The sequence below is a fragment of the Apis laboriosa genome, unplaced genomic scaffold (genome assembly GCF_014066325.1).
Source record: "Apis laboriosa isolate Shangri-la unplaced genomic scaffold, ASM1406632v1 scaffold112_cov148, whole genome shotgun sequence".
Lineage (NCBI taxonomy): Eukaryota > Metazoa > Arthropoda > Insecta > Hymenoptera > Apidae > Apis > Apis laboriosa.
Genome location: NW_025220865.1, coordinates 5,762,628 through 5,778,025, shown reverse-complemented (window position 1 = coordinate 5,778,025; position 15,398 = coordinate 5,762,628). Strand labels below are relative to the sequence as shown.

Below are 15,398 nucleotides of genomic sequence, written 5' to 3'. Positions count from 1 at the left end.
ATACATAATAACGAGCAATTTTGCATAAAGCGTTATCGTGATTTGCAATCGATTTGGAATCGAACTCTGAATTCCACCCCGTCAAAGGTGACGCGCACCACGCAGGGCGAAAAGACAGAGAGAGAGAGAGAGAGAGAGAGAGAGGGAAATCGGTGGCGAAAGAAAAAGGTGAATCGACGAGGAGAGACGGCAAAAGAACCGGGTTCCTTATCCTCTTAGACGAAGAGAGGAACGTCTCGCAAGATGGGAGGCGAAATACCGATAAATAAATGCTCCGGGACCGATGGACCAACCTTCCATTAGTTTAACGCGGCAACAAGATTTCATCGGGACTCGCGAGATTCGTGAATTTTTCATGAGGGACAGTCGGCGGTACTGGGGAGGGAAAGGAGGAGGAAAGAACAAAAAAACAAAAAAAGAAGAAACAGAAACAAAGCAACTATCAAAAAATAGAGGAAGAAAGAAAGAAAGAAAGAAAGAAAGAAAGAAAGAAATACAAAAAGTAATAACAAAGAGAGGAGACAGAGCCAACCAGAGGCCAGATACGAGACAAAGAGGGAGAAAAAGTACAAAAAGAAAAAAAAAGGAGAACACGATTTTGCGCAGGTACGAGAGAAAGAGACAGCGTGATCGATAGACGACGTCCAACCAACGACAGAACTGAGACAGAAGAACTGGAAGAGGGAGAAGAGAGAGAGAGAGAGAGAGAGAATACGAGGCAACCCTCGGTGTTGATTTTAATTGAAAACGCCTCCATGAAGGTACACCCGTGTACATCGTGCACCGCTACAAACCGTGGAACGGTGTGCACGCGGATAAAACCCCATCTACAACGAACGGGGGATGGTACAGCCTTGACGTAGAAGCACAGAGAGCGCCAGCGCTCCAGCAAACGTCCCCAGGGACCGTGAAACCAGGGGGTAATTCAATTTGACACCCCCCACCCACGCTTAAACAAGGCAGCACCCATCCGACCCTCCACCTTCGCTCCACCGTCCCACTTCCTCCTTTTCCACTCCTATCTTTTCCTCTCTCTCTCTCTTTCCGTTTTCCACCTTCGTGCTAGCTCCCTCCTTCTCCTCTCTCCAGCTACCAACTATCCCTCTTCGTCGTGCAAATTAAATTCTCATCCACCGTGAAACAATGCCGGTACCCGAGCCGGAACAACCCCCTCCCCCTTTGCGCCACCTCTCTCTCTCTCTCTCTCTCTCTCTCCCTCTCTCTCCGCTCCCCACTATGTAGCGAGCGGCCCACCTGCAATCCCACCGTGTCTACTCCGCACCCTACAACCCTACCCTACCCATTCAACCTCCTCCCCCCTCTCTCCTCTCCTCTCCCCTCCCCCTCTCCACATTGGCTCCGTTGGATGCCGTTGGTCAGCGGTTCGACAGATCGGACTCGAATCGACCGCATTAATTACTCGCTACTTACAATTAGTACAAACTAGAAACGGCCGCGTACCATTCTACTAATGGTAGCGGCGTTGTTTGTTTCTCTATACTTATGCGCCGTTCATTAGCTAATTGAGGGACGATGATTCGAAACGAAGGGGCGAGCTTCTCTTCCGCTTTTCTTCGATTCAATCGTTTTGGAAAGGACGGAAACGAATCACGAATCGACGACGCGACGATCGTTTCGATTATTACCTCCCTCCTCGATACCGTTTCGAGAGGAGGATCAACTTCGTTGGAAAACTCGATCGAACTTGAAATTTTCCCTTTTAATTTTCTTTATTTATTGAATATACTCTCGAATAACGTTTTCATTCGAAAGTTGTATAATCAGATACGATTGGAGGTGCAATCATGATTGTTTAATCAATAGATTAAATTTTTCATTTTTTCACTGAACGATAATAAAACGAGGCGATCCAATTATTATTCGAGCCTCGAATATTTCTCGTTCACGCGAGGACGAAACAACCGGTGAAAATTCTCCTTCTCCTCTATTTACTCTCTTCCTCATGTATATACATATATATATATATANACATGCTATATGGATGTATGGAATGGAAGCTGCGTTTCCACGGGGAAATAAGCGCGCGCGAGTTGCATAGAGCGTAGGCGAGACAAATGGACACGATACAAGGGGATGGTGGTGGGGGAGGAAAGGTGTGTGTGTGTGGAGGGTAGAACGAAGTCGCGAGGATAAGCGTACCCGCGGGCTCGCGGATTATTTAAATGCAAACACAATGTTGTACCGAGGCGCATTGTTCCCCTCTCGGTTATTTTACAATTCAATCTGCGATCCTCCGGCTCCTGGAGGCGGCGGTGGCGGCCGCCTTTCGAGGGTCCAGGCTACGCTCGTTCGTTCATTGTAACGTTGTTAAATCTCTGCGCTTCCATTATGACTACATCGTGCTCTCGTTTCGTATCTCTCTCTCTCTCTCTCGATCTCTTTCCTGCCTTCTCGCAACCCCTCTCCGCGACCTTCGACCTCTCGCTCCTCCCTCGCTCTACCACCCCTCTTGTCTTGTTTTCCATTTCTTGATCCTGATTTTTCTATTTAGGACGTCTCGTCGAGATATTTCGTTTCCCACTCTTTTCAATCTTGTTTTGTATTTTCCTTTTGTGTCGCGGATTTTTTCGGTGGATTCAGTTTTTTCATGAGAGAGAGAAAGAGAGAGAGAGAGAGAAAGAGAGTTCTCTTGAATCATGAAATTATCGAAATCTTTAATAAGTTTTGGTGATAATCTATAGGCGATTCGTAGTATCTCGTTGAAGTGATTATTTAATATCTTATATTTTTTCGTGTGTTTATTCAATTATCTGTAATGAATTTTCAAAGTTTTTCTAAACTTTTTTAAATTCTTCTACAAATTTCTCTTCTTAATTCTTGTCAAATCTGATTTATGTTCTCACGAACCAAAAATAGAGTGTTAAAAATTATTCAAAGTGTCCAATGATCTTTTGGCAAGATTTCGAATTTGATTTTTATTTAAATTTTTCTACATTATCGTAAATCAGTAGAAAAAAAAAAAAAAGTTAATCGGATCATTATGGTTATTTTATTACTCGAACTCACGGATTTTCAAAAGGAAGAAATTTGGCAACAAGATAAATTTAATTTTATTCAACTAGGGTAAAGTTATCATTAATCATCGCAACGAGGGAAAAATCTCTCATCAAGTTAAATTAAGGAGTTAAATATTCTTTTGCCATGTCTCGCCCATATTAAAATTCATTCAAGAAGCTGCACTCGAAGTGGATATGTTTCTCGTCGCAGCAATTTGACAAATTGTGTCCTTTTGTAGTCAGAAATATTTACGTTATCCTAAACGAATTGCATTTTAATCCCTATTTACGAACGTCAAAAGATGACTCGCGTTCCCTCGACAATCTCTCAAGAAGATTACGTAATTTAAACAAGTACCGTCCATTATAATCCACACCCTTAACATCATCCATATCAAAGTATCCTTTCAAAATGAAAATAAATGTAAACAAAAAAAAAAAAAAAAAGAAAGAAACGAATCGAAAATACATTTTTAGATTCCTTTCTTTTTTTATCGTTACCGGTCAAATTATATCATTCTCAATATTTTCCTAAATGAATTCATTTTCACAAATTATATTTCGAGAGTTTCGAAGATCAAAAAGAAAGATCACAGAAAGAAAAAAAGAAGAAACGAATCGTTATCGATCAAATTATATCACTTTCAATATTTTCGTAAGTGAATTCATACAAATTGTATTTCGAGAGTTTCGAAGATCAAAAACAGAAAGAAAAAAAAAAGAAACGAATCGAAAATACACTTTTAGATTCCTTTCTTTTTCTATTGTTATCAATCAAATTATATCACTTTCAATATTTTCGTAAATAAATTCATATAAATTGTATTTCGGGAGTTTCGAAAATCAAAAACAAAAAAAAAAAAAAGAAACGAATCGAAAATACACTTTTAGATTCCTTTCTTTTTCTATCGTTATCGATCAAATTATATCACTCTCAATATTTTCGTAAGTGAATTCATACAAATTGTATTTCGAGAGTTTCGAAAATCAAAAACAAAAAGAAAAAAAAAAGAAACGAACTGAAAATACACTTTTAGATTCCTTTCTTTTTCTATCGTTACCGATCAAATTATATCACTCTCAATATTTTCGTAAATGAATTCATACAAATTGTATTTCGAGAGTTTCGAAAATGAAAAACAAAAAGAAAAAGTAGCACGAAAAAATTATTATATCATTAATTTTCAACCATTGCACGTACAAATATCATTGAAACGGAGGAAAAAAATTCGACGCGAAAAAGGTATCGAGCGAGAAAAAAGAGAGAGAGAGAGAGAGAGAGAAAGAAATGCGATTCGTATGCGCGCGAGAAGATGGCCGACATATTTGCGAAACGGTCGTTCGACGTCGGTCCACGAGATAGAGGAGCGATCGTTCGCGAGTAGCCAAGCGAAAAATTACTCGAACCGTCGAACTTTAGTAACTCGTGAAATTGCTCCCAGATGCTCGGATGATACCGGGTGAAACTTTTCCACTGGCCTCACCTGAGCCCCCGGATCGAGGTGTTGCGCGATATTAATTCCAAACCCCCTCCCTTCCCCTCTTTCATTGCGCGGGACAGACAGGTTGTTGTTCTTTAAGGTCTTTCGCGAGTGAAATTCAAAGGCGACGGCTAATCTCTGGACAAACAGTTTATGGTGTTTGCCTGGCCGTCCTGCAGCGCAACGGGGGGAGCCAACCAACCCCCTTCCGCTCGACGTAAACCCTCGAGCTCCCGCGGGACCAGTTTATCCCCGACTCGTGAATCGGCTATCAATTTACTTAGAAACAGCCGTGAAGTGACCGGCAACAATTTTTACGGTGCTTGAAACACCGTCTCCACCGTAACTTATGTATTTCTTTCTTTGTTGTTCTTTGCTGTTATGAATGAAGGAAGAATATCTATTTTTTTTTTTCCTATTCTTTCTGGTTAACTCTTAGCTTGTAGGTTTTTTTTTTACAATCGTGTTTGCGTCGAATTGTTATAAATTTCGTTATAAATTGAATTCGTTGATGTACTCATATATGGTTTTGAATGATTATGATCTTTTTATTTTAGTTTGAGGAATTTTTGGAAAGTTTTTGAAATGTATTGAAAATACTTGGAATTTCTCGTATATCCCGGAGTAATGAGAATTATTTTTCTTACTTGGAAATATTCAAGGAAAATATAATATTTGGTAATAATTTGGTATCAAGTTTCACGAGCGTCATTTGCTCATCCGTATGTAGATCAAATTCAACAAGATTGGATCGTTTTAATTATATTTTTCGCGATGAAAGGGAGCAATCTGACACTTGTCAATCAATAAGTGAAGCGAACTTTGAAGAATAGATTGCATTATCTCAATTCAAACTCTCCGATTTCTAATAATTAATTTCTATCTGTTTCACGAAATATCCCGAAACTTTTGTTGACACAACGTAATACAAAGAATATTAATTCGAATCTTCTCGTCACGAATCCCCCCTTCGACCTCGTCAAACTCTCATTCCTCCCAAATTCAAATAATCGCGCAAACAAACTTATCATCAAAACACGTGTGCACACTTCTCACATTCTCACATCCCCTCACAACCCTCCCCCTTTCACGCTTCAACTCGTCTCATCCCAACGATACGTCAACGAGAAATACCTGTCGGATTGATACCTTCCTCCCCTTCTTTCCCAATCAGTCACCTACTAATCCTGTCACGAGGATCCAAAAACCTCTCTTCTTCCTCCTCCTCCTCCTCCTCCTCCTCCTCCTCCTCTTCTTCTTCGTGGCCAAGAAATATTCACAAGAAAAAAAGGAAAAAAAAGAAAAAAGAACTTGTCGAGAAGAATCGATGAACGAACGAACGAACGAACGAGTAATCTCGCGACAGAGTGAATGAAACTACGCGAAAGAGGAGAGGCCGTTAAGGGTGACTATGAACGACTGTCCGACTGTCGAGGCCAACGTTTCGCGACACTTTCCCGAAACTCTCTCGCCCTCTCTCTCTCTCTCTCTCTCTCGATGTCGCGGCGACAATGTCGCGGAGAAGGGAGACGAGGACAGAGATAAGGGTTGATCGAGTGGAACGGACGAAGAGGGAAGAGGAACGAGGCCGAGAACCGCCCCCGTGCGAGCCAGCCGCGCACCAACCAACCCCATGGCGACGATAACGGGGATGAAGGCGGAGCTTCGGTCCTCCGGCCGAAGGGGGTGGCTGGCTTGCCTCAGGGGTAACTACAAACACGTACTTACCGAACATTATGATCATACTCGAACTCAAGCCACGCACGCAGACCGGGAGGGGGGAGGGGGGGGAGGGAGAGGGGATGCGCTGCTGGATTCTTTTCTTTGCCCGTTGAAAAAACGCTTGGAACGCAAGCGGAGAACGACGACGATGTTTTTCGAAGTTTGTGGGATACCGTGTCGATCGTGTTTTTTACCGTGTTTTCCCTTTTATGGGGACGAGTTTTTCTCTTTCCTTTTCCTTTTTTTTTTTTTTTTGGAACGGATCCATCGATGACGGAGGAAAAGGTTTTTCTTCTTTTTAAGCGAGGATTTTTTTTTTTAGGATTTTAACTCGCACGATTTGACGGCGGGATAACAAGGTTAATTCGTCTTTCGGATTTTAGGATCATAAGGATGTGGGGATTTCTTGGAAGTTTGGGATAGTTTTCAGCTTTTTTGTTTATCTCGAAATTTGTTGCTGTTGTTATTTTTGTTTAAGAAGAAAGAGAAATAGTGAAAGTATTATTTTATTCCTTCATCCGTATTTCGAATCAAATATAAAATCTTTCCAATTTTTTAAAAGTTTCAAATTCATCATTTCCCTAATTTCTCACGTTGTACTATTATATACAACTCCCCTTTACCACGAGGAGATCTGATACAAAATTTTCCATCATCGTCGGAGGCACAGAGTTACATCTTCGTAAACAAAAAAAGAAAAAAATTTTATCAAGAAAGAGGCAAGGAACCGATACAAGAACAGCAACAACCATGTTATTCTTCTTCAGCAACGGTCGAGAAGCAACGTTCGGAACAGATCGTGTATCATCATTTTTTAACCATCGAGCCGTTGACATTAATAAAATAATGCAGTCACGGATTTCGGGCCACTCGAATGCGGGGAGGGGAAAAAAGGGGCGAGGGGGAGAGGCGTGAAACTGAGACGAGACCTTATGTTCGCGCGTCGTCACTGTGTCGTATCTGAAAGGACGCGTGGCAGATAGAGAGAGAGAGAGAGAGAGAAAACGAGACAGGATAATTGTCAGGGGTCCGCAACGATATTTATTACACGTGTGGGGGGAGGGAGAAAGGAAAAATCATAATGGCCAACTGGGGTATAAACTGCACCAGCCTCTTTGCGGTTCGTTAAACGATGTTTCGTCAAAGGAGGGGAGGGGAATTGGGCCCTGTTGCTGAAAAAGACGCGCATTGACCTTTCTTTTTATCGAGTTTTTCCTCGTTCCTCCTCGCTCTTTGCCTTTTCGTTAAATCGACTTCTTGGCATCTTTTATTTAAGATTGATGTAGTAGTGTTTTTTATTTATCTTCGATATTTGAGGATTTAATAGAAAAATTATTTCGTCAGAATATTATATATATATATGTATGGCTAGGTGTCCATATAAGATTAATTAATTTATGAAAATCAAATAACAAATTGGCTTCACAAAAGATGGTATACAAGAACTGAGATACTGATATATATTAAGAATAAGATTTTCAATTAATCGAAGTTTAAAATTTCCTTTAAACACAATAAAAATCCAATATCATTCCACACCATTCCACAATTATTTATATTCAACATTTTCATATTTTTAAAAATCAATAAAAGAAACACTAAAAAAAAATCCTTATCAACAATTATTTCTTTGATCCACTTTGATATTCATTTTCACATTATTCAGATATATAAAGATCCAAATATCCAATCCAATATCCACATCAACCTTTTCATATCTAAAAGAAACACCAATATATCTAAAAAAAAAATTTTCATCAATAATTATTTCTTTAACCCACTTCGTCATTCATTTTCACATGATATATACATAATAAAGATCCAAATATTCAATCAAATATAAATTGACACATCAACTTTTTTATCTAAAAGAACATCAAAAAAAAATCCTCATCAACAATTATTTTTTTGACCCATTTAATCGTCTCCTAATTATATAAATATTAACGATTAAGTTGAAAATTATGTTGAAAAAATGTTATGAAAAAAAAATCCTCATTAACAATTATTTTTTTGACCCACTTGGATATTCACATTATACACAACAAAGATCCAAATATTCAATCGAATATCTTACCATCTTTTCATATTTAAAAGAAACACCCTCCCTTTCAAAAAAAATCCTCATTAACAATTATTTTTTTGACTTGGATATTCACATTATACACAACAAAGATCCAAATATCCAATCGAATATCTTACCATCTTTTCATATCTAAAAGAAACACCCTCCCTTCCAAAAAAAATCCTCATTAACAATTACTTCCTCCAAGCCGGTTAATCGCCTAATTATAGAAATATCGGCGGGTGGGTGATCGGAGGATAAGATTAAACTCGACTCGAACTTCATTTTTGCGGAATGGATCGTAGGGGTGAACGGCGGTAGTCAGAGTTCTACCGCAAACTAGGCCCCGGACAAAGGAAGATAGAGTGGTTAAGTGTAGCCCTCGGTGGATACTATCAATACTGAAAGGATCGCTTTGATGATGAGGCCGTGTGCCGGGTATTAAAGCTGGCTTCCCGTGCGGCTGATTTGTACGAGACACGGGGCTCGAGAGGGTTCGCGATACCGATCAAATCCACGCATGCCGGCCATGGGTGGCGATAAAAACCGACACGCACCACGTAAACACGGGTTTACGCTTTCAAGGAGCTCCTGTCGATTTCCTAATTACTTACATCGATCGTAATAAATATAAGAAGAAGAAAAAGTAAATATAAGAAGAATTAATAAAAATCTTCGATTACTTTTAAATTACTTTTAAAATAATTATTCGTACATTATTACGATACTTAAATATTAATCGAGATAAAGTAGGTATCTACGAAGACAGGTTAGGTTAATTTTTTTAAATCAATCGTTACTTGCCGAATAAACGAAACGAAGGAGCAAATTTCAAAGTCGAAACAGAAAGTTCGACTCGACTATGGGCCGCTACTCGGCATTTGGCATTAGCATAACTCGAGTCTCGATTTCGAGAGATTCGTTTTGTTCGGAGGCGACGATGCGTAGGTAATTTCTGGGCGAGGGTTGCTCGATAGGCGCGAGAGTTGTATACATATGGGAAACGTAGAGACACGCTCGTGTAAACCGTGCGAGCATCGTGGCGCGGCCACGACGGCATACTGTGCAGTCAATTAGTTTAATAGGCCAACAGTTGTCGTACACCGTTGGAGGAAGCAAGGGTGTACGTGCGAGAGGAAGGGTGCCGCCGATTTATCGATTTACCGAATTATATTCGCTTTGATTTCTCGACTTCTTTTCCAAAGAACGCCATCGTCGCGATTGTTAAAGAAATTCGAAAACGTCAGCTTGATTTCTATCACTTCCTAGTCGAGTGGTGGCGTTAGCATCGATCGATGACACGCGGCGCTGACAACGACGATGACGATTCGGATAAGAGGAAGTACCCTGGAAGGAAATGAAATATTACATCGAAACTCGATCCTCGAACGAATCGAAGAAATGATACATTTTTTTTTTCGGAAGGGAAAATTAAAAGAAAAAAAAAAGATGGTAGGATGAAAAGTGTTACACTGCGGAGAGGGATAGGAGACGTCTTATAAGCAGGAAGCGAGATTTTATTTAAAGGGGAGAAACAGGGGAAAGCGAATCTCGTCGGGAGATTCGTTACGCCCAAAGCGTTACGCATAATGTTACTCGACGTATCTACCGTAATAAGTGTAATCCGCGCATCCTCGATCCTCTCGACACTAATAGTCGGCGGATAATACAGATTATAACCCCCCTCCGTTCTTCCCGACGAAACTACCCTACCCTGAAAGCTTCGAAACCCGCCTTCCTCCGAATCGAACGTGTTTGCTCGAATAGCAGCAATCTAGAAACAATTCCGAAGCAATCGTATCGCCACCACGTATAAGGCATCAGCGTGGTCAGCATTCTTCCGTTTCGAATCGATTATTCGAAACGTTTTCCAACGAATTTCCAACGGGCAAAAAAATTGGGCCGAGTGATTAGGCCGGTTTAAGGGATGATGACTCTTTTCTTTTCTTCTTCTGATCTGTCTTTTTTTTAGAATTTTATCCCAAAGTCCAGGAGGGGGGGATATATTTCGAGTAAAAGAGGGGAAAAAAGGGAAAAATGTTTGCGTAGATTAGATAGAGTTGAATGAATAGAGAGGAAACGTTTAAAGGGAGGATCAAAAGTTTGTTTACGATCGTTCGAGTGCTGGCCTCTCTTGAGGCTTCGATTGTTCATAGGGTGGGAAGGGTGTATTTTGCCACGTAGCAAGGGGTTGCGAAAGGAACAGGGTTTGTTGGCACAGTTAACACTTAACCGAGGGTCCCTTTCCCTGTTCTCCTCCTATTACGCACCTCTCCTCTTCGAGGGCGCGACAAGGATATCCTCTAATTATGCAATTATACACGCGGTTAAATGTAATTGGTAACGCCGCGAATTGTTGCGTTTGTTTGTTAAGTTTGTAATTTTTCTTACACTACTCTTATTGGACATTTCATCTCTAAGTGAGAACGCGGAGAGGAGAAAATTTGGGGAAAATAGTTGGGGGTAGGTGTTCACCATTTCAAGGTTTTGCTCGTGGTTCGGCTCGTAAAGGTCGTATATAATAGGCAGCGGCTACAATGGAATATAACTATCGGTGGTGAATTATGTGGGGCACGTGTCTCGGCATAACTATAAAGAGATCGGGCCAGCCTTTTGTTCGAACGATTCATTTTCGACCGTGTCTCGAAACGTGTCGGGACGAGACGTGGACGTAAATGTCTCGATAATAGCTTTATTATGCGCGTATATTTGGATATTTTCAGGGAAATCTGGTACGCATAAATGTGTCAGGGGAATATTAGGTTAGCTCTGGTCTATGATGATTGTTCCATTTACTTTCCTATCGTATATATATTAGCATCGTTTGAATAATTTTCATTCTTGATCTTCGTTCAATAAAACGTTAATATTGGTATTAGGAATAAATTTTTATTTCGCAATTTTATTTAATAAAATATTTTTAAAAATCAGACAAGAGTCATGCGTGTTACTACGATTTATTTTAAAAGTAGTTGTATCAAGTTGTATAATTATGTTTTGCAAAGCGTTTGATTTCGTATTTGTAATTACGCGCCAAGAACGAATATAGACAAGAAGAGTAAATAGTGGAAGAAGGATAGAGATAGGGTAAAAATTTGGGAATCAGCGTCATCTACAGAATACCGCTGAAACACAAGTATAGACAAAGAGAGTGGATTGTTAGAAAAGGACAGAGATAGGATAAAAATATGGGAATCAGCGCCATCTCTAGAGTGCCGCAAATGAAACTCAAAAAGAAAGGATAGCAAATAAATAGAAAAAGATAGAGATAGAAGAAGAATTGACTCTCGATGCCATCTCGTGAGTGACAGAGATACTTCCTCGAAAGCAAGATAATGCAGAGTAAGAATTGAACGATAGCGCCATCTCTTGAGAATTAAATAAGAGATACTTCCTAGAAATATTTAAGAGATGGCGCTGATCTTCAAAGTCCACTTTGCGTTCACGTTTTAAAAACGTTTTCAAGAGATGGCCTTAATAGTCAATTCTCACTCTATTCCCTGTCCATGCTTGTTTCATTTGCGGCACTCTGAAGATGGCACTGATTTCCTAATTTTTACTTTATCTCTGTCCTTTTTCATCATATCACTCTCCTTGTCTATAACTGTTTCGCAAAATTTACGCGCTCGAGAGAGGTAATTTTTAATCCATGAATATTTTAACTTATTTATGAGTCTGTTCGTAGAGAAAATATGAAATTGGAGATCTATGAATACAATCCAATACAAACAAAATATAAATATCAAAAAAATTATTTTTAAAATTTCTTTTTAACTTTAACAAACATTTGCGATTGAACACAATTCTTCCATTCAATCGTAAAAGATAAACCAAATATATCCACGGTTGATAAAGGAAAAACAATGACAATTTTACATATGACAATTGCGAATTTGTTACGAAATAATTTTATAATTAACAAATAAATCGCGATGAAGTTCAAAAACTTTCCAAACATATAAAAAAAAACATGCATCGAACGATTCTGTTCATTCTGTGTTCATTTATCTGCGAAATTTATTCAGTCGATAATTGTGAAAAAGATTCTGACGATAACTCAAAGGATAAAAAGGATATTAACCGTAAATTAGTAACTGTCTGCTATATCTCCAAGATGGACTTATCCATCAAGGATGAATACCTACCTACGTTCGATCACTCATAAATTTGCACATACAAAACAAATCGAAGATTCGTTTCATCGATATTATATCATAAATACGATATTTCCACAACGTGGGAGATCCTTTTCCCATCTTCTCACTGAAAAAAAAAAAAAAACAAAGCGATTCCCCTCCTCTCTCACTATCTTACTCGCATTCGATTAACAAGAACACGACCATGGGATTCCCAGATCGGCCACGATAATCCAATTGCGAATTATCCACGGTTCAATTGAGGGTAGCTTACCAGCGCGTGCACTCTCGTTCGGTCGAGCACGTTACAATAACGAACTCGAATTCTCATATTGTCGTCGTTCAACGCTTCATTCACGTCTAAATACCCACTCTGCCATGAGAGAGAGAGAGAGAGAGAGAGATATCCCTCGTTGGATCAAGGACCCCTCTCGAGACGCGTGAAAAATCGTTTAGAAGCACACAGCCAGTGGCCTCCTCGACTCTCGCGGAACACACGGGTGGGTTTTCGAGTGGGTTCGAAAAAAAGGCTGGCTACCGTGTAGAGGGAAAAAGAGAGGGAGACGAGGCCCCCCCCCCTCTCCCTTCCCTATTCAGGCGAAATCTTTCTCTCGTGAGTACGGTCGTGAGTATTGTGGCTGTATGTGTGTGTGTGTGTGTGTGTGTGTGTGTGTGTGTGTGTGTGTGTGTGTCTGACTCAATCGAAAGAAAGGGTTGGAAGGATCGGCTGAGCCTACGTTAATCCACGGCTTACACGGGCTCGAGTGTAAATATTGATTCCAATCTGGTGTCGACGACAATGGAGGCTGGAAGAGGCACTGTTCCGGACCGTCCAGAACGGTCCGAGCGCGAGCCGCTGTCAAAACAGTCATTACCACCTTGCGACGAACGATCCTCTTCCGGCTTATCTCTGTCCGGATCTGTGTCCATCGATGGAGAGAGAGAGAGATAAGGGGTTTGAGTTGGTTTCTCTCTCTCGAGAGAGAGTAATTATGATTTCAACTTACTTGTGTACTTTTAATGATAATATTTAGATCGATAAATTTGCACGATTCGATTACTTTATAATAATGGCGAAAAAAAATTTTGTTTCGATTTTTTTTGTTTGTTTTCATAGTTATTTATTTAAAAGTTGTAATAATAACTTCTGCTATAATCTATGTTACGAAAAGTGCGCAATTCTTCCAATGGTTTCTTTCTTTTTTTTTTNTTTTTTTTTTTTTTTTTTTTTGTACACGATAAAAAATCTAGTTTACACTTCGTACAAAAGTGGAGGATAATATCGAACGTGATATATCATCTTTTAAAAAAACTCTTGAAACTCGAGCAAGATTTCAATATCCACGTACAAAAAAGAGTTTAAGTATTGCATTTACATTTTTTTTTCTTTTTTGTTTCTTTCTAAAATTAAATTATCCCTACGAAAACTCAATTCCCTCATTTTTTTTTTTTTTTTTTTTTTTTTTATATCGATAAGTTATAATAAAATTTCTTCGTATCAAAACTTAAATCGATAATAATTCCTCCCCCCCCCCTCCCTACTCGTTTATCACCAATGATAAAAAATTTACAAAGATACAAAGATATACAATTTTCACAAAATACAATTTCTTCGTATCAAAAAACTTATTAAACGGTTAATTACCCTTCCTTACTCGCACGATTCACATCACACCGATGTGATAAAAATTTACAAATTCGTTATCATTACATTTCAAAAAATACAAATACAATTTTTGTACGAATAAAAATGCAACTATAATGCCAGCATTATGTGTATCCTCACGGTACCAGATAACGGTGAAGAATACCGCTCGAGAAAGGAAATAGACAGACGGAAAGAGAGAGAGAGAGACAGAGAGAGAGAGAGAGAAGAGAGTTAAAAAAAATCCAGTCATCTACCCTTGCTAATCCTATCAACCTCCATACCATTCCCATTAACCTGCCTCGTCACACTCTCCGTACTTACAGGCGCGCCGGTGAAACCTAATCTCGCCCTGGGCGGAAGTCCGTGAAATTCCGGAAGGTTCTCCATCTCGTACATCTGCATATGATGAGCGAACGCGTCCGCGTGAAGCCTGGTCGCCATTATTCCGAATCCTTCGACGAGCGCCAAGAAGATGCCGCCGACGGTGGCGCTGCCTATCATGGACGGGATCCCGGTTCTGGCGGCCAAAACGCCACCGGTGAGGGCGCCACTCAGTATGGAGTTCCATGGGTCCTCCTTCGAGCGGAAATGTATCAGGGTGCACTCGATCGCCGAGAATAAGCAGCCCCAAATGGCGAAATTGCCGGATATTTGTGGGACCCGGTTTTTCACTGTCATTATACCGCCGTAGAATCTTCGTTGGAAACCCGATGGCGCGTTCCGAAATCCTATGATACTCTACGATGGTATGGAACAAGAGATGGATTTCGAAATCTATTTGCCATTTTATTTTAATATATTTATTTTAATATAATGATAATATATAAGGGGGGAAAGGTAAGAGTTTTCTTTTACATTCGAGAAATAGAACTCTACGGAAAATTGTAACGTTAGATCTTTGTTTGAAATTGTAAATAAAAGAAATTTTGAGCGAGAAGGTAGATTCGTAAAAGGGACTTACTTGAAAGAGTGTGCCACAAATGGCACCCATGGTGAAGGCACCACCGCAATCGTCCATTATTCTCCAGGGGCACGGTTCGCGATTGTATTCCATATTTTCAATCACGTGTCCTTCTCCACGTATCGTATATAAACATAATCTATCAAAACTATTGTTAGTTATATTTCTACACAAATTTATCGCTCATGATTTGATACAATATAGTTATGGTCTTCATAAGTCCTCTTGTAATTGTCGTACTTGTAAAAACTTGTATATCGATGCAAAAATATTTTACTCCTTAATTACCGTGAAATTATCAACACTTTGAACCTATTAACGGATCATTCTCCGTTACATTTCCTCCATTCCTATCGAGAGATAGGATT

The 15,398-nt window shown here is 39.6% G+C and overlaps 1 protein-coding gene across 1 annotated transcript; it reads right to left on the bottom strand.

The window, feature by feature from the left end:
* Positions 1-14,315: 14,315 nt before the first annotated feature.
* LOC122714307 (probable mitochondrial import inner membrane translocase subunit Tim17 1) lies at positions 14,316-15,123 on the bottom strand. The gene is made up of 2 exons (XM_043935545.1): positions 15,031-15,123; positions 14,316-14,807 (listed from the first exon to the last, which is right to left on the bottom strand). Exons 1-2 carry the CDS (start codon positions 15,121-15,123, stop codon positions 14,316-14,318), a joined length of 585 nt encoding a protein of 194 aa, XP_043791480.1.
* Positions 15,124-15,398: the final 275 nt, after the last annotated feature.